Source organism: Aythya ferina (genome assembly GCF_964211825.1).
Source record: "Aythya ferina genome assembly, chromosome: 1".
NCBI classification, from domain to species: Eukaryota; Metazoa; Chordata; class Aves; order Anseriformes; family Anatidae; genus Aythya; species Aythya ferina.
Genome location: NC_140296.1, coordinates 24,687,016 through 24,710,659, shown reverse-complemented (window position 1 = coordinate 24,710,659; position 23,644 = coordinate 24,687,016). Strand labels below are relative to the sequence as shown.

At 33.7% G+C, this 23,644-nt stretch overlaps 1 protein-coding gene across 10 annotated transcripts in view; it reads right to left on the bottom strand.

Moving 5' to 3' along the window:
* NBEA (neurobeachin) overlaps positions 1-23,644 on the bottom strand; it is a 522,340-nt gene that overhangs the window by 371,420 nt on the left and 127,276 nt on the right. For all 10 annotated transcript variants that reach the window (XM_084537470.1, XM_084537471.1, XM_084537462.1 and 7 more), the window contains exons 9-13: positions 18,754-18,951; positions 17,871-18,004; positions 3,931-4,039; positions 1,451-1,603; positions 477-645 (exon numbers count right to left, since the gene is read on the bottom strand). In XM_084537470.1, the coding sequence (XP_084393596.1) occupies positions 477-645; positions 1,451-1,603; positions 3,931-4,039; positions 17,871-18,004; positions 18,754-18,951 (763 nt within the window). The remainder of the gene's footprint in view (positions 1-476; positions 646-1,450; positions 1,604-3,930; positions 4,040-17,870; positions 18,005-18,753; positions 18,952-23,644) is intronic.

Genomic DNA, 23,644 nt, shown 5'->3' with positions numbered 1-23,644 from the left:
TATTTTGTAAGGACAATATTATTGAACTGGAAATCTCAGTAGTAAGAACCAGAGGTTTCCACTCTGTTTTCAATGTCACTATTAACCCTACAAATCAATCATTATGATATTCAAACCCTACAAAACTTTGTTTGGTATATGAGATATACAACATTTCTTCTTTGGTACAGAAGAATCAGTGAGTTTTCTGTGTTTTTAAAGTAGCCCCACATAACACTGAAGACCAGAGTAAGAATCTGTTGGGAATACACAAATGTAAAGAATGGTGTGAGTAACTTGCTTGTCAGAGTTTTACTAAAAATACTTGTACAGTCATTGTATTGTTGAAGACTGGTACTGATTATTGTTGATTACTTACCTTGTCTATATTTTATTACTTTCCTTGTCTATAAATCCAAGGAGCTTTGACAAATTTACATCATAAACCTTGCTATACAGGAAGTGTTTATAATATATTTCTTATGCATGGTACTTACCTAACCCTTTAGGAGTAATGCCACTGCTATCAGCAGGATTAACCACCCAGTAGTAGTATTTCAGTGTGTGCATTAACTGCAGTACTGTTCCTACTCTGCGTATAGTGTTATAAATTGTAGCAGTTCCAATGAATTCAGCTGACAAGTAGGTATACAAGGACAGCTGCACCTAAGAAATGAAATAATTATTTGCATAGGTGCAAGTTAAATATTAACAGCTTTAATTTGAAGAGTTGTTAGGACTTACTTTGGATAGGATATAAAAAAATGTAAGAAAAAAAAAAAGCTTTACAGGCAGCAGAGACTGGATCTTCATCTGGAATAACCTCCAGAAACTCCTTCCAACCTAAATTGTCTATGATTATGATTAATGCAAAAATAATTGTGCTGGTTTGTATTATATTTTGTATTTTTATACTAAAAGTATATGTTTTTAGGTTTTAGGACCATGCCAGTTTTCACTTTTGTCCACATTTCTGAACTGTGATTTTTTAGGGAAATATTTTTTTTCACTATAATCAGAGATAAATGAGATTTATTTTTATATTTTTATGAAACCAAATACATAATTTAAATCAAAAGGGAAAATGTATGTGAATGTCTAATAAAAGATAGCTTACTTTTAGCTTACAAATAAAAATACATATGCTTATGCTTTATCACTAGGAAAACAACGCAACCACTTAAGAAGGGACTGGGTTTCCAGAAACAGTATTTTGATAGAATTAGCCAGAATCTTAGGCAAGGTTTTAACTACTTTTACAAATGCATAAGACTCACTGGAGATTATAGTTAAGCAGGGGATAGACTTCTTGATCTAAAAAGTTTTTGCTATTACCATGTTCATAAATTACAAATATATATATATATATGTGTATATACATATATATATATAAAAGTCCCATGGCATATAAGAACACTACTATTTCACTTCACTTTATAAGAGTCATAACATCTGTCAAGTGTACAATTACCTTTGCAGGGGTATGTATCCAGATAGCAGGATTAAAAAGGATGTGATCACATAATTGCTTCAGCAGAGGTGCTCCATGAGACAATCCATCCAAATATTTTGCAAATGATAAAAATTGTTCCAGAACTGCTCTGGTTATATGAACTCTAGATGACTGGGGAAAAATAATCATTAAAAAAAAAAGGATTTTTTTTTAACTTCTTAATTAAAATACAGCAGAAATATTAAACGATATTTTCACCAGGCTCATCTTTACTAAATATATGCAACCTCATATGTTTTTATTTCATTGGATATGAAAGGAATATACAAAAAGATACCAACAACTTATATTTCATAATAATATTTATGATCATTCTAAGGACTACATTTTATGAGTTCAAAATATTAATCAACTCAGTGTAAATCCTTTTTATTTTTTCCTTTTTTGGTTGTTTTAATACAAGCCAGTCAGCATGCTACATCATGCTACACAGTGCCTTGAGAACTTCCATCTGAAGTCCTTAGCTCTTCTTTAGTTAGTTTGTGTGTCTTACTGAAATCTGGTTTATCAACATGTAAATACATATTACTGCGAAACTTGCTTTGTTAAACATAAGTAATTAAGGATTTGGGTTCAAAGTTTCCTCAGATTTTAAGAGAGCTGTTCAACTTCATAGCATATGTTATGAAACCACTGCTAAGACCTGCTCCTAAGTAGCAACATGGCATGTGGTCTTTGACAAACTTCCTTATATACCAAGTAAACAAAAGGAACCAATAGGAAAAAAATCACTAAAAATCCTCCCATTTGCCTTCCCTACAAAATGTTCCAATTACATTTAATGCTATAAATACAGTCTGGGAACATGCAGATTTGTTATTTTTAGATGCGAAGTCCATTTGTCAGTAATACAAGTTCAGTCTGGATATTGAGTTTCCTTTGGCTTGTACATCACAAATCACAATAAACAGTCTGCAGCTAATAAGAACAAACAGGTTATTTTGATGTTCATGTCAGAAAATGAACAACAGATAATTTACAAATAATAAAATAGAGCCTGACTGGGAAACAAAAGGTTTTTTTTCCTGACGTGTGCCAACTGAACAGAAGCATATAATGAAAAAAATAAAATACATCTTTTTAAAAAACTTCAACCAAGGCAAATATAGCATTAAAAAACAAGCAAACAAACAAAAAACAAATGTACAATGTACATTTATTTGTACATATAAATGTACAATGTATTCAGTGTGTGTGAACCACAGTGCTCTATTCAAGAGCAAAGGACTCCATGTGGACTCACTGGCCTGCCTGCACATAACATACAGAACTGGAGCTAAGAGCTTTGTAAATTCATTCTGACTATATATCACAAGAAAACCTACCACAGCAAAATAAAACAAAAATGAAAATCTTACAATAATCCTTCAACAGTTTAAATCAAACTTATTTAGTATGGAAAACATAGATGCAAAGAGAATAATCTACTTTCATATAATACTTCAATGAAGGTAAACTCTTTCTCTGTAAGAATGTATTTTCCTAGGTGCAAATAACATAGGCATCAGTATAAGAGAAATTATTTATAACTCCTCTTTAAAATTCAATACATTTTTAAATGCATGATTATCATAATTTAATCATTGGAGAACACAAAACTATAAAGGTAACTCCTCAAATGATTGTTATTATACTGATCACATATAATATCAGCCACTCGAGAATGTCACAGCCATAAGATTCAACTGTAAGAGTATTACTATTTTAATAATATTAAAACAAACTACTGTCAGCTGTGCATAATTACAGTAACTGGATCTCATAAGGTTTTGGGGCCAGGGAGCAGATAACATCTGTCAGGTAAGCATCTGAACTGAAACTCAGCTTTGTGATAACTGCTCAACATGTCTAAAAACAAATAAGCAAAGGAAATGCCACTTGCAACTGTTTTTTTCATAAAGAAAATTATTTTATAGCTTTTTTCTTCAAAACCCAGATCAACTACATCAACAATTTCAGAAATAAGCCACAGAGGACTAACTTAATTTTTATTAACACACACAACAAAGAAATGTAAACCTAAATTATTGCATGTCTGTGATATGCTTGTACAAACTGGGAACGATACAGGTTGCCTAAAAGAGAGTTTAGGGGACAGAGAGTGTAGAAACACAAAAGAAAATACATTTAAAGTGATTCACAAACAGCTCTAAAGTAAAAGCATAAATTAGGTAAACAGGATCCAAAAAATTGCTTCTTTCAATATTGGAAGATAAGAGACAAATAAGATTAAAAACAAAACAAAACAAAACAAAACACACACACAAACAAAAAAACCAAACAACTCCTGTAGACAACTTAGAAGAATTACAAATAAAAATGTCTAAAACCACAGATATGTTTTATTCTACCAGCCTTTAGATTTCATCTAAATGATGAAATACAAGAATGGCAGTAGAATACTAAGAACAAAGAACAAAACAATCAAAAACATATACCTTTTCGAGGAGGTAGCCAATGACTAGAAATCCTTTTCCACCAAGCATTTGTTCTTGCATGGCTACTGAACTCTTAAGAAGCTCAACCAAGAAAGCCAATAGGGTAGCGCTGCATGTAAAGAACAAGCATTTTTCATGTTACAAATACAGAAGAATCAGTCTGTTGCATTCCCAATATTAACCAGCTATTAAATGAACAGAAACAGGCTTAAAGTGGTGAACAATTCCTTGAAAGAATCTAAATCTTACATTTCTTGTTCACAAATTTCTCCCATGGTTGTTCACATATTACAATGGTAGGAGTGGGAGTTATTATTATTATAGAAGTGGAAAAATATTTGTTTTAGCTTTCCTGATTTGATCGGAATTATCCCAAGTTTTTAAGTATCTAGTCCTGCAACTTGCAGTTCTAACCAAAGGTCTTGCAGTTGGCAGAGGCAGGAGATGAAGACTGGGATCCAGCTTATGATTCTAGAATGATGCAGGCCAAAGGCTGTGTCCAGCCATCAGACCATCCAGACTATGCTAAATAGCAAAATATGCAACCCCTAGGTATAAATCATCATTCCACACTTTCAGTTCCTATAGACACTACTACCATGGAAATGAGGACTCAAATGGCTGAACATGCATGTGGGCAGCGATGCCCAGCACAAACCACAGTGTAACAGCAAGGTGAAGAGCTTCCATCATACTTTCTCAGGACCAAACATTAAAATTGTATCTAGGCCTCACCAAATAAAGGCTGAGAATCACTTTTCATTCTTGTAGGAATGCACAAAAAGACTCAGAGCAGCAAGGAAGTCACCCAGCAGCCCATCCCAGTTTCCCAGATGTGCTCTGATGTGCTCAATATCCATGAGGTGTTAAGAAAGCACCAGATGAGAAGGTTGGAGGCAGGGGGGAGAAATTGAAAAAAGTGTTCAGTTTAGAAACTGGAGAGATATTAAAGACTTCAGGGGACAGACTCATCGTCTGGTGAAACTATGTTATGAAAACCAACAAACAGAGGGAATATATGGCAGATCAATTCACTGTCAGAGAAAGAAATCACGATTGGTTCTTGTGTAGTGAGAGGGAAACAAAAATATACTCATTTGTTGCTGAAAACCCGGAGGCAAAGGAGAAAAAAAAAAAAGTTATGACAGAAAGAAAATATTTTAAATTACTTTGAAATAGCTTAAAAAGATAGGTGATGGAATGCACTATGCTGACTTACAAATGTAAAAAAAAAAAAAAAAAAAAAAAAAGTAATTTTCCCTTTTCTAAGAATAAAATATTTATAACGATTCCTAACTCTTAAAAGAAGTATCTGCAATCATGAAGGTTCTCACACACAGGTACTGGCCAAAGGCAAGGGTGAAAACTGCAGCATTTCCAAGTATGAAAAAGTGAATTAAAGAAAATGACCAACCTACATTTTATAAATTTCAATTTTACATAGGGTATGTAGTTAGCAAGAAGTTCTATTTCTCTCCAAATACAATCTTTTACATTGAAATAAATGTTAAGATTGGTTAATCCGTGTCAGCACCAAAACACAATTAATGTGCTGAGGAGAACAAGATGTATTCTATTTGGTGAGAAAGGCTGGCACGTGAAAAGTACACAGTGTAGGCCAACTACATACTGTGAACATGAAACAATGCCTTGTCTTGTTTCATTGCTGACTGGTCACAATAATCGGTCTAAAAACACATATAGAATTCTCCACAAAGTGTCAGCAGTAAGAGAACACAGATAACATCCATTTACAACACTCAAAAGCATTTATCAAAACAGTCTGTCAAACTGTCACATCAGTTTCAAAACAGGTTATATACATCAATTTTTTCTTACCATGACAGAAAATTCCTATTGTATTTGTCATTTAAAATGAGACATTCATCACTTTTACTACATGACAAGACATAAGTAGCTCATGTAAAGCCTTGAAGATTTATACTTAGAAAATTTAGAAGTTGAACAGATCAAAGAAAACTCCAAGATCCAATAAAATTCCATACTATTCTATTTTATGAGTAACTTTTAGACTTAGAAGGACAAAAATGCATAAAATTAAGAAACAACATACGTTTGTGGGATTAAGACCAAAATTACAATAACAAATAATATTAATTTTATATTGAAAATCAAAAATTATTCTTAAAAAGGATTTTAAAGATTTTTATAGCATGTGAACACCACTAGACTTATGTTTGGAATGTAATTTCTGTGAGTGATGTTCCAGAAGCCTGTATTGCAATTTATTTGTCACTCCTATCAACTTAAATGTAAACTCATGGAGTGGAATTATACTTATCTCATACTAACACAATTTCTACACAATGGTTATAAAATCTGATAGGACAACACAAATTCTAAGACATCTTAACAAAATAGGTTTTCCATCTTTACTTCTTTTTAATTATGCAAAAAATACATCAGTTGACTGTGAAACAGTCAGTGGCCTGCTTTAACCATGCCACAGAAACAAAAAACCACAAGCTGGTTCTATACAAGGAATAGTCAATCAACATAGTTTTTAATTCAGATACAGATAGAGCCTAAATATCATTTTGAAGATTTTAGCCATTTTTATGTGGGATATGACTGAACTGATTAATCCTGCCTGTCCACATTAGCTCTGTACAGAGCTAACGTAGCTGTCACTGCAAAGTGATGCCAATGTTTCTACTTTCAGGGAAATGTATTAATTCAGACAATAACTTTGTGAATGTGCTACGCCTTTTTCTAAGGCCAAAATTGCTTTGAACACCTATGAGAAACCCGACATGCAAAGACACCACAAGCCCGCACTACAAGCAGTAACTCTACCTATATTCTTCATCATTCCACATTATCCAAGATCACCATCACAAATAATAGAATTGTAGTATATACTAACTCAAATCTTGGGATAGCACATGTGAATGCATTTTTACACCTTCAAGTGTATAGTAAGATCAAAATGGAAGGGCTTTTAAATTACAATTGCACACACAGTACCAAAGCTAGTACTACCTGAAGAATATGATCAAAGAGACAGGCAGAAAACAGATTACATGCTTAGTCTGATTTATTTTTTTTTTCCCCAGAAATATTGCTTATACTTGTTTTGGGTGAAACTTCTTTTTTTTTGGAGGAGGAAAGAGGGAGTTAAACTGTACTAAATAAAGGCTGCTGAATGAAACAATATTTTTTATGTTATGTTATCTATACTTTATACTAGAGAGCATTCAATCTGCCTGCAAAGACCCAACAGTTAATTCTCAATGCTTTCCCCGATGTCTTCAGAACTTCTCCTTCTCTACATACTCAGACTGACCTCATCCAAACACATAAGTATACGTATTTTATATATATATATATGTAGCAATAAATGCTTAATCACATAATGAATGTTTTCTCCTCAACATTGCATTCTAACAATTTAGTCTACCTGCCTAATTTAGAGGATTGTATCCAGAAGTTTTAACATATTTCTAAGGATAGTCAATTTATATCATCATCTTGGAAACTGAAAATAAATTAAGATTTTAAATATAAAAATCTTTATCAGCAGAACCAAGTTGTCAAAATTATGCCTTTTAAAAAGTTACTGTTGACACAGGGGAAATAGTATTGGTTAGAAGACTGTCTTCTAAGATGAAAAATTTTTCAAACAGAATTTAACAAACTTACCAGTAACTAAAATGCATCGGATTGGTGCAGGGCTCACATTAAACTTGCAAAATTCTGTGCATTGCCATACAAAATTTCTCTCCATTCTTGCCTATTTTCAACTCCCCTAGATACAAAGGCAAATATAAAGGATACTTCAGCCCATTCCTACATCTCCTCTATTCCATGCCCTGCCTAGAAGACATCAGTTCGTCTGCAGTGCAGCTAATATATAGACACACAATGAAAGTATGTACACACACCAACTAAATGAGGCAGAATTGTGATTTCTTCTACTATAGGAAAATTCAGGATATTTTTTTCCAGTTTTCCATTACAAAGTAAAAAAAAAAGTTTCAAACCAAAATAAAACTACAGTATTTCCAATGATTATGACACCGCTTATTCCGTAATTAGTGTGTTGTACAGACAGTAAATCACTGGGATAATGTTACATAAAAAAAAGAAAAAGAAAGAGAAGATTAATTACATTATTATAGTATAGTATGTTTCCCCTCTTCTTGTGAAGACAAAAGAGAAAATAAAATAATCAAAAAAGAACAAACCACAGAAGGACAAAATTGGTGTGCAGAGCATGCACTGTCTGACTGGAAGATGTTCTTAAGATTGCTTTCATGTTTATACACATTCATGATATTTGTCAATACCCTGCCTTACAGATCATTCTTATGTTCATTCTTAGTCATTCTTATGACACACACTGTGAGGTTACAAATACCACCTAGCTTCTTTAATTCACTCTAAACTATATATATAATAAAAATAACTATTATGTTTCAATAATTCACCATGAAGTTGACATTGAAATGTGTCAACATTACATCTGCAGTCAACAGCCATACAGTATTGCTCCTTAAATAACAAAATATATTATGGTAATTCACAAAAATAATTGATTCTGTAGGTAACAGTCCTCAAATTCCAGAATTTTGAGGTAAATAGAGTATTCTTCCTTCCTTCTTCATTAAAAATACGAATAATTAAAAACATAAATATATATTTTGTTTTCACTCTCCATTTATGTCCTTGGGAATTTTAAAGAGCTTGTGCAGATTACAAGTCACATGGTTTATGAAGTCTTTACTATGACAATAGACAAAGAATCTTCTTTGTCAACTTCTAAATTGGCTGGTGATTCCCAGAAAGAGAAAATTATTACTTTTTCATGGAGCTATTGAGCAATTTAGTTATTGAACGATTTAGCTAAACAATTCTTATGAAATAAATTTTCATGTTTTTTTTTGTTGTTGTTGTTGGTGGTGGTGGTTTTGTTTTTTCGTTTTTAATGAACAAAGCATCCTATTGGGAACATCAGCCATTGCATATATTCATAATAAGTCAGGTGGCAAATACTCTTGGAGAATAAGTGAAGTGAAATATGCTTTTTTTTTCTTTTTTTTTTTTTCTTTTTTTCTTTTTCCCCTTCAGTAAGACATTGAAGAGACCAGTTTCTCTTGTCTACTTTTCTATGAAAATTTTCTCTGAAAATTTTACCTATTTTTTAAATATCAACTTAGAGTGTGTGCTATAAAATTATTTGGATTTTGCATTACAAAAAGCAGATTTAAGTAAGCGTGTGGCTATAAATATCTAAGTATCTTAATAAATAATAGATGATTTAACTTGAAGATGCTATGTAAAAGAAGGGTGCAGGAATTTGTTGTCTGATTATCTTTCGGAAGGATCCTTCATAAACTAATTCCATCTTATTTCCAGCTTCTACAAAATAAGATAAAGAGATTATATGATTAACTCCATCATAGGCTGTTATGTGATAACTCTTGAAAACTAATCTTTGCATAAACAGAGTGTTTGGTATTAAGGAAAGTCATACACCTTTTTTTTTTATTATTATTACTATTTTTGCAGACACACAAAAATCATAAGGCACTTGCTCTGTAATTTCAACTGACATGAACATACAAAACTCAGTACTTGGCTATATTAGAGAGAAAATTATTATTACTTAAAAAGCTTTTCATCCACTGGCATCCCATGCCATCTGAATGTTAATTTTTTTCCAGAGAAAAAAGTTTTTCAGAAAAAAGTTAAGCAAGTTTGGCTGATTCATTAAGTGATACGTTACTTCATCAGAATATTTACTAGACAAGGAATGTTCCATACTATGAACTCAGAAATCCTCAGGGAGAAGCAGTATTAGTTTTTAGCAATATACTAGTAATATATTTTGATGAAAACACAAGATGATCTCCACTTCCTTACATTTTTTCCTTCAGGAAGAAAATGCAAACCACAAGGGGAAGGCATGGATTTCAGAAACTTTTTTGACTCCACTTTTAATATAAAAGGTGAAAAATTGTGTCATGTTATATTCATTGCTGTTGTGCATGTTTTAATGCAACTAATTGCTCTGTGAGATTACTGACCAAATTACATATTCTTTCATTCCTTTTTATTCAGTCACTGCTACTAAAGCCATAGTGATCACTAAAGCCATAGTGATGAACAAACAGGAGGAGTTATCCTAAAGAGATTGGAGGTAATATGAACTCAGAACAGAAGAGTTCTGACAGTTGACAGAAGAGTGCTGACAGTTGGTGGGGATGGAGAATAGATCCAGTGAGCTCACAGCTCACTCACAGCTAAACTTCTAAAGGGTTTCCTTAGATACCAGTTTAAGTACCTATTTGCTTTCTGTAAGGTTATTGGAGTGAAAGGGGAAACCACTTTCTCTTCTCTGTTCCTCTTCTTTTTCTCATATCAAATGATGAAGACAATAAGAGAAAACTGTTAATATATTTCACCCAAAGTGACACCATGAAACATGAGTCGCATGAATAGGTGAGATTTGGGAGAACCGAAGAGGATAGTCATTACACAACTTCATTTATGGACATAAAATTTTGGGATACAGACTCCAGTCATAAATCAGCCATCCTCAATAGCTTCTGGATCTTCTGAATATGTGGAGGTACCACAGTTTGGGAGTTTGTAGAGCATTTTTGACACATGGTACAATGACTGTTTTTTTGTCTGTTAGTTTATTTGCTTTCTTAATGAATGAAATAAATTAAATTCCAGCAGTCTGATTTGGGAAGTAACATTTCCTTCCATGACTTTTTGGGAAGAGTATAACTGATTTCTTTTGATCACAGCTAGATACAACAGATCTGAAATTTCAGTTGCAATATTTAGCCTTGTTCCCTTTGAAACATATAAGAAGTGGGTTATCAGAACCAAACTCTGCAAACTCCAAATTCTATATTGGAAGCAACAATGAACTGGGACCCTGATACTCCATTGGAGACATGGGTCATAAAAAGGATGACTTTCACAGGCACTCAGCCCAGCTGGGGCAAACAAGAAAATCCTTGAAACATACTTGAAGGAGAGGACAGGTTAGGCAGATAGGCTAGATAGTACCTGGCATTCCTATCTTCTGTTATGATTTTAAAGATAAATTCACTTAAACTAATGACATGATTAACTAAGAATTATTGGAAATTCAAAGATTTTCCATATTAGAATAAGAAAAAAATAACATATCATATTATATTTCCTGCCAAGCTGTGCTACATCCCAGCTATGTAAACAAGTAGGAAATTGTGCATATTTGCTACCCAAGAGACAGGATAGTTCTCTAAGTTACTCTAACAAAAAGCATATGCAGCAACACTACTAACTGAAGACAGGAACCTAAAAAATTGTCATCGGAATTAAAAAAAAAAAAAAAAAGTTAAAGAAGTTAAAGATATTGATTGATTAGAACAAATCACATAAAACATTTAAAGGAAAGGATAAGCAGGAGTTCAAATATTATTGTTGCCCCCTTCACTGATGTTTTCATTTAAAAAGAAATGAAATATTGTTCACCTACTAAGACTAAGTCTATATGCTAAGTCTAAGACTAAGTCTATAAGTCTATAATTTAGTCTATCTAAATTAAAGAGTCAAAATAATGTCTTAAAAAAATGACTGAAAAGATACTACATTTATTTTGCTACATATCTGGTGGGAGGGTGTTAACCTTTGAGAAAGTTAAGGTGGCCCTAGGCACTGCATTTATTTAGTAAGATAAACAATAAAAACCTTTTTAATTGCTCTAGTATAGTTTACGTGATCTAGCAAATCCAGTTAATAACTTCTATAATAAGTATATAAAAGAAATCTTTTGACCTTATCTTTTTAAGTAAACAGCTGTAGATCCTTCTATTTTCAAATATGGTCCCAATATGATACATTTCAAAGCAACAATATCAACTGAATTAACATTTGTGGTTTTTTTTCATTCTGTGTTGGAATTGGATCAGTACCAAAGCCATCAACACTTGATACCTTGTTGAAATCAGTCTCTATATCAGTGCTCAGCACACCCAAATGAATTCAAAACTGTACACAAGAGACCACAAGCAAACAAAGCAAATCCTCCCTATCATGTTACCAATGTAGTATAATCAAAGGTATCAAGAAAATATCCCTCAAATCCATTCTATATTGATTTTTATTAAATAAACAAGTTACTGTCTTAGACTGGTAATTTTTCTATTCTAACCAGAGTACTGAAAAACAAGATGAAAAGGGGCAAGCTTGGTATTCAAATTGATAGACCACTCTTCCAAGTAGCAGGTGCATCATTTAAAATAAGAAAACACACAAGATAAAAATAAGAAAACACAAGATATGAACTCAGTTTTGATCATTCTAATTTCAGAATGAGAGCATAAGAACCTCTAAAGTGCTTCAAAAGCAGAATTGTAGGATATTTCAATATTTGGTCTTACTGAAGATGTAGATAAGACATACAGGGATATGCGTATTGAGGAATAAAGAACATTCACAAATAATATTATCAAGCCACGAAGTTGCTGTATTCACATAGTCCTGCTATTGTCTTGCTAATGTCCACTGTCCATGTAGAATGTTATTTACAATGAATCTATTCATTTAGAAAAGATTAAAACTGTAAGTGAATCAAGGAGATTAAAGCAATGTAGTCCTTCCCAGTCCTGTTACCAAATTTCTTCTGTGAAAAATAAATAAATAAATAAATTAATTAATTAATTAAAAAGTAGAGAAACCTGTATTTCTTCCATATGTTAATAATGGACATGTAGTCCATTATTAAATGGACTGAAACATGAAGGAGAGTAGCAGGTGAGAAGGATTTAGAAAAGTAGTCTGGATTGCTCATACATTAGGGTATCAAGCTGTTGATTCTTCTCATCTCCCAGGAACACAATAAGGCAAAACCAGAGACAGCACAACTTTCCAAGGGGCAGCTTTTGAGTCCTTCCATTTGGCCACCAGAAAGAAAGAAATACTTCAACAGCTAGAGTAAGACTTTATAAACATAATGGTTTATAATAGTGTCAATAATGTCATCAAGTATCCTCTGGACTTTTTTTTTTTTTTCAAAGATGCACAATGGTTATCTACCTTTTGATGGTACCTTAGAAAAATAGATATATTGGAAGTGCTGAATGCCAACTACTTTTCAGAAAGAAGTGCTGCCTTGTAGACACTTTTCATTGGGTATAAACAAGTATCAGAACCAGTTCTGCAACTGAATTTTGGAAGTGAAAATACACCTGAAGAATGTAAATGACCAAATAGTCCAAACAACAATGGAAAAGAAGGAAAGGAAACAATGTGAACTTTCCTTAATCCACCCCACAAACTAATCTTAAACATAACCCTTTTAGGTCCCTTTCTTCTTTCCCCATAACCTCTCTCCTTTACCACAGAAATCCTTTATTCCTTCATTTGCCTACTTCCTTGTTCACCTAAACTATTATTTCTTCTCTATATCAGCATCCTGTTAAATTAAATATAAGAAAAAAATGTACATACACCAGAAAAAGCAGTAATTCAACATTTATGTCACATCTCATCAAACAGGCATTTGGTTAAAAATCTTTTGAATCTCTTTCTTGAGTTGGGATCACATTTTGTTGTGTTATGTATTTGTATAATCCGTAGAACAATGAATTACGGAGCTACGGAGCTCTTTAAAAAAAAAAAAAAACTAATTATGGAAGAAATGTTTTGATTTATTCAGAGAACTGTTTTTCCTACTTACAGTTCAACTAACTCCAGAAACAGTTCTGTATATTTTATATTGAACTTTATTAATGTTCTCACTCACTAGAAAGACCACACACTTAGGAAGAATTAGCCTTTCTCTCAATTTCTACAAGTTACATTAAATTAACACTCCATTTTTAAAGAGACTGAGTTACTGATTAATCATTTATTATAGACTCAGCTCATTAATGAATTTAATATATATTTTATTCATAAATATATGTGCACATACACACATGATTTTCCTCAAATTGGAAAAAAAAAAGTATTTTGCCTACTGTTGTGCCAGTAAAAAAAAAAAAAAAAAAAACAAAAAACAACATACAGGGAATTTTTTTCACACATTTTCAACTCCTCCTTTACCCCCACCCCCTACTTCACATCACTTCAATGAAAAGTATATAATGGAAAACAGATTAGTAAAAAATCAATATCCTACACCACCAGCTTTTCTGTCTTTTTTTTTTTTTTTCAATGAATGAAATTATTTTCATTACTGTGCTGCAGGGAATGCAGGGAAGTAGAACTACTTAATTTTAAGACTGTTGCATTAGTGTCACCATTGTACTAAAATATTCTCATGAAATATGTTTACTTTTTACACCGTATATATATATGAAAAAACATATACATAAATAAATAAAACCCAGCAGCCATCTAGCCATCTTAACTAGAAATATTTGAGTTACCAAGTGGAAAAACAAATTTGACAAAACTTCAACAAATTAATTTCTTAAATTAGACTGAGACAAGTGATCTTCCAGTAGTAATGATACCAATGTATCGCTTCCAGATAAATTTTTCAAAGTCATAGGTCATTATAGTATTATTTATTATTATTTTTCAGTTTAATAATTTATTATTGAACTATCTAATGCAATAGGAAATATCCAGAATAACTAACAGCAGAATGCATTCTGAGCAGGAAAATAAGCCACATACTTTGAATTATGTACTTATTTTCGTTATTTATTCAAATACAGGAGTCAGTTTATATTGTCCCTAAAACCTGTACAGAGAAATATGGTAACAGTTCTTAAGCAATACTTATGTCTGTTGGATGGACAGCATAGACAATTGAGGAGGTTCCTGGAATGCATTGATGATAACTTCGTTCTCCAAGTGAAAGAGAAGACAATGAGGAGAAGTACTGTGCTGGACCTCATTCTCTCTGACGAGGACAGGCTGGTGGAGATTGTAAAACTCAATGGCAGCCTTGGCTGCTGTGACCAGGAAATGGTGCAGTTTAGGATCTTGATGGCAATGAGGAGGGAGCACAGCAAGCTCGCTATCCTGGATTTTGGGAGAAGAGACTTTGGCCTCTTCAAGGGTCTGCTTGGTAGAGTACCATGAGACAAAGCCCTGGTGGGAAGAGGAGCCCAAGAAAGCTGGTTAATATTCAAGGGTCACTTCCTCCAAGCTCAGGATTGATGCCTCCCAACAAAGAGGAATTCAGGCAAAAACACCAGAAGGCCTGCATGGAGAAGAAAGAAGCTCCTGGTCAAGCTCAAGCAGAAAAAGGAAGCCTACAGAAAGTGGAAGCAAGGCTAGATAGCCTGGGAAGAATACAGAAAGATCATCTGAGCAGCTGGTGATCAGATTAGGAAAGCTAAAGCCCTATTAGAAATCAAGCTGGCCAGGGATGCCAAAGGCAACAAGAAAGGTTTCTAAAAGGTACATTAAAAAAAAAAAAAAAAAAAAAAAAGCCATCTCTGGAAGGAATTAGGAGACCTGGTTACTCAGGATATGGAGAAGGCTGAGGTACTCAATTACATTTTTTACCTCAGTCTTCACCAGCAAGAGCTCTAGTAGCCCTAGTCCCAGAAGCCCTAGTCCCAGAAGGCAATGTCATGAAGAATGAAGAACTGCCCACTGTAGGAGAAGATCAGGTTTGAGACCATCTGAGGAACCTGAAGCTACACAAGTCTGTGGGACTTGATGAGATGCACCCATGGGTCCTGAGGGAATTGGCGGATGTAGTCACTAAACCACGATCCATCGTATTTGAGAAGCTGTGGCAGTTCATTGAAGTTCCCACTGATTGGAAGAGGGGAAACATAACCTCCATTTTTAAAAAGGGAAAAAAGGAAGACCTGGGGAACTACAGGCCAGTCAGTCTCACCTGTGTGCCCAAGAAGATCTCAGAGAAGATCCTCCTGGAAACTATGCTGAGACACATGGAAAATAAGGATGTGATTGGTGACAGCCCACATGGCTTCATTACAAAGCAAATCATGCCTGACAAATCTGGTGGTCTTCTACAATGGGGATACAGCATTGGTGGATAGGGAAAGAGCAACTGACATCATCTACATGGACTTGTGCAAAGCATTTGACACTGTCCCTCGTGATATCCTTGTCTCTAAATTGGAGAGACATGGATTTGATAGATGGACCATGTGATGGGTCAGGAATTGGCTGGGTGGTTGCACTCAAAGCATTGCAGTCACTGGCTTGATATTCAGGTGGAGATCAGTGGCAAGTGGTGTTCCTTAGGGGTCAGTGCTGGGACAGGTGTTGTTTAACATCATTGTTGGTGGCAGGGACAGTGGGATCAAGTGCACCCTCAGCAAGTTTGCTGAAGACGCCAAGCTGTGTGGTGTGATTGATAAGCTGGACAGGAAGAGATGCTATTCAGAGTGACCTGTACAGGCTTGAGAGGTTGGCATGTGAAAAGATCATGAAGTTCAGCAAGGCCAAGTGCAAGGTGCTGCAGCTGGGTTGGGGCAACCCTGAGCACAAATAGAGGCTGGGAGGAGAATGGATTGAGAACATCCCTGAGAAGAAGGTTTTGGGGATGTTGGTTGATGAGAAGCTCAACATGAGCTGGCAATCTACACTTGCAGGCCAGAAAGTCAAAGCATGGCCAGTAGCTTGATGGAGGTAACCATCCCCCTCTATTCTGCCCCTGTGAGGCCCCAGTTGGAGTACTGTGTTCAGGTCTGGGGCCCCCAGCATAAGAAGGGCATAGTCATATTAAAGCAAGTCCAGAAGAGGTCCATGAGTATGTTCAGAGGTCTGGAGCACCTCTCCTACGAAGACAAGCTAAGAGAGTTGGGGTTGTTCTGCTAAACAACCCCAAGAAGAGAAAGCTCCAAGGAAACTTTTCAGTGGTCTTCCAGGGGGCCTACAAGAAGGCTGGAGAGGGACTCTTTATCAAGTACTGTGGTGATATGACAAGGGGATATTTTAGTCTTTAAACTAAAAGAGGGTAGTTTTAGATCAGTCATTAGGAAGTAATTATTTACTCAGAGGGTGGTGAGGCCCTGGAACAGGTTGCCCAGAAAAGCTGTGGATGCCCCATCCCTGGAGGTGTTCAAGGACAGGTTGGATGGGGCTTTGAGCAACGTGGTCTGCTGGGAGATGTCTCTGACCATGGCAGAGGTGGAATGGTGGAATTAGGTGACCTTTAAGGTCCCTTCCAACCCCTATCCTACCTCCAGAGAATTAGGCCACACACTTTGCTCTAACAATTCTAGACATTTTGTGTTGCATTAGAATAAGTTCACTGTCAGCATGAGATACAGCATGAGATCTTAAATGGTAAGCAAGATTCTTACAAAAATAACTACTTCTGAGCTAGCTTTACACAAGTCAGCAAGGGTACAGACAGATTTCTAAGCAGTACATTGCATGTTATGCACTGAAGCATTTACCCAACTTCCATGTGTGCTCAGTAACTGAGGGTTAGGTCTGAGTCAACAGAACAGAGGTTTAATATGCTTCTGTTTAAAAGTGTCTTTAAAGTCTCCTCCAGTTACTGTTGCAATTGTAATATGGCCAAAACATAGCTGAGCATAGATGTGTGACTTTCTGACAACATGTTAATATGGTGGAATCTTTCCCTTGCTTGGAATGTGATTAAGTATGGATTTAAATGTCACAGACTTTGAGAAGTAAACAACATTGCATTGTCAAGCAAAAGCACATTGATTTATTTCAGGAGTTGCAAAATTATCAAAAACTATCCTTAAAAAATCTAATGTGATTTAAATTCACTATTTAATCCAATCACTTATGTCCAATTTTGCCTGGAATTTCCTCAGGTTATTACAATTTGCACAACTGTACAGTAAATTATTTCTTCAAAAATAATACATATTTTTAAAGAAACAAAAGTAAAATACATCACGTAATTTACAAAAAGAAAAACAAACAAAAACTATTCCCACAGCAGAAACTGAAATATTCTTAGCTGAATTCAGTATTTATCTTGCTTGAAAGAAGCTTACCAAACTGTTGTTTCCACCTGACTGTCATGCAGCTGTCGATTGTCTAGTTGGGCAAAGAGAGGAAAAAGAACTTGAATTCCTCCAATGGAATGAATTGCACTGTGAATGGAGTGGGTTACGATAGCTTTCACATCCTAAATTAATAAAAAAATAAATAAATAAATAGAAGGAAAAAAAAATCCACTAATCTCAGTTTTAAAGGATAGTTACAAATATAACTTGGGAACACTTTACCATTGAATGGAGTACAAACTAAACGAGACATGTTTTTAACTTAATTTCATTACTCATGTTTTAGCTATACTTATTATACTTAAAGGCAAACAAATAGAAAAACTTTAGTATCATGCCAAATTCTGGCTTATGGTCTGAAGTATATATTTCTTAATGAAAAAAATAGCAAAGGACAGTTCACATGATAGGTGTTATTAAGAACTGAAATATAAAATTACAGTATCCTCATACAATAGCACAGAAATTATATTGTCATCCAAATGATGATGAGCTAACAGTTATCACAGAACATGAATTTAGTATATACATGAAGTATTCAACAGAGAAAATTCAAAGGATGCAAGTACTTTTGTTATGTTTTTCCTCTCCAGAAAACTAGCATTACGCTGGGAAAAACAGCCATAGTAGCATTGATATGGAGATGCATAGAACATAGAAAAAAAAAAAAAAGGCAAATACATGATTTAAAGGACAAAAACAATAATCTAAATGAAAGGAAAAGTTTTAATGTGTATCTAGTAGCTGTAAAATTTGCATTTGCTAATAACATTAATAATCAGAAACAACAATCGGTTAAATTATAGCTTTTGTATTCTCATTTGGTCAACTAAAAATTACAATGATTGAAAGTAAAATAAAATACACAAACCTGAAGCATAAGAGCATGTGGGGAGTGTACAAAAATTGAAGGATTTTCCTTTGGTGAGGATTCAAGGCATAGCTGGGCATCAGTAGCCTTTGCATTATAAGTAAATGCAATGCTACTTGCAAGTTTCCCATCATAGAGCACTTGTTTATGGTGCTCAGCCAGATGAATGTCACTCTCAGATTTAAATTTAAATGTGCTCTGAAAAAAAAAATACAAGAAACTTTATAAAGTAAATAGAATTTTGAATCCATTTTGCTTAAGGTAACAGTTATTTTTAAACAGCATAAATCTCAGGCTTCATTAACAATCCAGATTATATATAAACGAGATACTTAAATTAAAAATAAAACAAATTCTAAAACCCACTTTTCAAACTAAAGATTCTTAAGCTTAAAAAAGAATGAAAATCTCTGTTATCCTTAAACATACCATGAACCATATCTGATCTAAAACTATTTTTTCTGGCAACACTGACAAATCAATCAAGCACAAGAAGATAGATTTCTTCCTTTCTGCAAAGTGTTGTCAGATTTACTTGGCACACACCTACTTTTACATTTGACAGTGGCAAAGAGACAACTAGTAGTAACACACAGTACTTTGTTCATACAAGTAAATGCATTAGAAATTATCACTATTTCATAATTGTAATATGAAATTCAATTTATGTTTCTAAAATCTTTACTCATCTTAAAATGATTTATTGCTGAGGATAATTATGAATTATTTTACTTATTTTTACTGCATATAGCCATCTATATAGTTGTTTTCATCCATTTTGTCCTAACAAATTTCTCTCTTGCTCCTGCCCCCAACACAGTAAGAAAATACATCATGAAACTGTAAAAAAATGTAATCACTAGGGTTGTTGTTATCCAAGGTGGAAGAATTAAAATAGGCAATTTATAGGCTATCAGCTGCTCTTTCAAAAAATAGTACAGGTTTCTGCCAGTTATGTAAACCCATAAAACCCATGCAGCTTTTGCAGAGTTCTCGAGGCTGATGGAAATCCTGAATAAATTTTCTTGTTTATGGCCAAATGATGGGAAAGGGTGACTGCTCAAGTGACTGACAATATGAGCTCTTGTGACAAGCATCAATTTGTCATAAGAAAGATGTAGACTAAATAAACTGGGCATCTGACTGCAGCTGATTGAGAACCCTTGGAGCAGATCTGTCAGTCAGTATGTTTGGTAAGGAAACTCCCAGTGATCCTCACTTACTGCTTTGTGCATATTAAAAACCTGTTCAGCACCAAAGAGACTTCCATTTGGAAGAAACTGAACTAGAAATGTTGACTGACTGCTGACAGTCATTCAGTCCAAAGTATCAGACTTTAACCAATCTGGAGCAACAATTCCCCCCAACCCTGATACACACACTGTGGACATTCAGCCTTCAGCATCAAATGCTTTAATTTATAAACGGGTTCCCTTATCTTGCCATACTGCTCACTGAAGCAGAAATAGACAGACTAAATCTTACGCTTACAACTTGAGAGCTGGCTCTCAGTTCATACGGCTGTCTAAATCTCACTTATCAGGAAATCACTGCTACTGGTTAGAGACTTGTCCTGATGAAGGTGATGATGCATTTCTCCCCAGAGAGCATATTTAACTATACAGATATATCTTTGTACACTTATTGCAGAGACAGAAATAGTTCAGTCATTTCACTGATTTCAAAAGTTGTCTGAAAAAAGAATTACAGCCATCCAAGTTGAGTAAGAATGATCTTAAATTGGAAACGCTATTGTTCTATTCACATTATTACAGTATGATGGAAAAAGAAACTACTAATTAGACACAATACTCCTTTGTTATTAACATTAGCTTACACAAAAAAAGAATATAAATTTAGCATACTCATTCTGTACTGGGGACTTGGGAAAATGCATCCACAGGAGGACAGCAGAGGCTATCAAGTGTATAAGGTCAAGTAGAAAATGGTTAATTACTGGTCATGGAAGGAATGAAACTTTGAGATCTCATACAACCAGTGTGAGGGCATAAAGACCACAAAGAGCCTTAGTTTTAAGATGTTGAATGGCAAATACATATATTTATTCCTTTATACCTTATCATCATAAATTACCTTCTTTATCAATTATTCAATATAGGATTGATATATATATGATTTTATATGAGATCCTATGTGATACATACATGATTTACAAGAAACCCACATCTTTGATTTTCTCTGCCACAACCTCAAGTAAGCACCTTCTCTAAAACACTCACAGGAGCTCCTGAGATAATTTTTAGCCATTATTTTTTATCTGGTTATCAAAGTATAATAAACAATGTTCAGAAATACATAATACATGTGAATTTGTGTACATTTAATACCTACTTAGTGTAACCAGCGTTAGAGAATCAATATAAAGTGTTTTCCAAACTTCATAGGAAGGAGAGTGATATTTGTCTATTCTAGCTACAAACTGGATACATGGAGAACTTGTATGATGCCCTGTGATTACTATAATGAAAATAGTCTAAATTAGTTTTGACAACAAAGTATGAAGCTTTCAGTCAGAATATAATTATTTTTTTAACATGGAAAAAACTATGAATTTGGATTTTTTATATATCCCATATGTATATTTTCCACTTAGGAAGGCAAAAAATACCATGAAGAGTTGTAGGAGAGCTACTGCCATCTCATGCTGCAATTTTGTCACCTGGGACATAAAAGATGACTTTTAATCAACCTTTAAATGCCTACCCTTGAACTGAACTGATAAGCCTAAATTCATTCATTTAGCACAAACAATATCTTAGTGCATATATACTATATTCACACAGTATATTCATACAGTATACAGAATTCCATAGCAGATGCAAACAACCTACTTGCAGGAAGTTTTGGAATTTGTTGCACTTTTGCTTGCACATTCTACATAAGTGGTAGACATGGTGTCAGATTACAAGTGGTATCAGAATTTATTGCTAGACTACAAATAGTATAAGAATTTATTCAGAGATCATAAACATTTCTGCAAATTTTAAACCTACGATAACTAATAAAAATTGTCAAGATGGAAATCTAAGCTTTTGGGCAACCAGATAAGCAGCTGAAAATACCTATGTAAATAGAAGTATGGCATAAGGCTATTAAGACATAGGCTTGTACTAGAATCATAGCAGTTAAATTTAGCAATACAAAATTAAAAACTCACAATTACCATTTTTGTATTTATTAATATTAGAAAAGAAATTGCCTCAAATCACTGGAAAAAGTTAAGCATTGTTTTCTTTTGATGCAGGATTATCTTTACAATAACAGGAATTTTATTTCTGCAGCATAAATTTTAATGTCACTACACACATTCTACATCAAATTTTCCAATAAAAGCATAATAATAATAATAATCAGGAAACAACAAGAGAAGATCGTAGTCCAACTCATCTGCAGTATCCAACGCTGAATGCAACTGAAGCTAAAGCTAAAATGCTAAAGCACTTAAGGTTGTTCAGAAGTGAGAAGTAATTATAGTAGATGTTGTAACTGACTGCATGTGAACATCATAGACAAAATGAATGAATACTGCAATATTATATAGATTATATTGTAAAACAATAGCTAAACATTTTAACTAAAGTTAAAATCTCAGAGGCTTCTACAAATGAGAAATAGGCATTAATTAATGTTTAACCATTATTAGTAAAAGCTATTTTTTCAGATACTTAGAGAAAGAATGAAAACACTTTACAGAGGAAAGAGGCGTTAGCTGTGCTGGGAACACAGTCTAAACCTAAAATCATCATATACCAAGGAGAAATATCCCTGAAGTATTAAATTAATCTGATTGACATTTTACAAAAATCAGTAATAAGCTATAGGTGTGAAGAAATTTAGTTTAACAGAAGCCTAATAATCAATAAATGTAATAATGATCGTGCAGTAACTGCTAGAAATATCGTTTAGCATGAAAACACGTATGCCTTATGAAACCCTTCAACACTCAATATTATTAATAAATTCATAAAGATTTACTACATTTATTATTAAGCACTATAAGGTCACATTATTTTCTTTTGTATGACCAAAAAAAACACATTTGCAGAAATCTTTGTTTGAACAAAATACAGTATTAAGATTGAAATAAAGTACCCCTTGTTTGCACGTGTGATACACTTCTTGACTAACTGAACATTTTAGGTTTTACAGCAGGTTTTAACCATCAAACACATGCAACAGACTTCCTCTTCTCCAAGTACCTTTGACATATATTTGGCTATTCACACCACATATATACCACAAAAGATATTTTCAGTTGTCACTGTCATTTAGATGCTAGCTGTCATCAAATGACTTACAGCAAAGTCATTTTCAGCAAAGCAAATTAATAGAATATAGATTCTACATAGATAGATAATCTATATTAATAATCTATATTTATAATCTATATATAACCTATATTCTATATATAGATATATAATCTATATATAGAATATAGGTTATATATAGATTATAAATATTATTAATCTATAGATTAATAGAATCTAAATGTTGATCTGTATTTGCCCCTTTTTAAAAGTCTTTATTTTAAAAATATATGATATATACTAAGAATCTGCAAGTATTCCAGATGATACTGCAAATTTCAAAAATCAACAAAAAATTCCATACTCTTAAGCTAGGTTAGGGCCAATTTCAAGTCTTCTCTGACATTTTCAAGTCTTCTCTGCTGGGCAAACAGTTTCCACACACTTCTGCAAAACATTTACTTTGTTTTTCTTGATAAAGTAATACTATACACAGCCATTTCAAGAAATAACTAACATTGTTCATACATATCATTGATCAAAGTTTATGTGTGCACTATAAATTTGTCCATACTGTCCCCCCTAAATTTCTCTGGCAAAGCATATATGAAAAGCTCAACTTT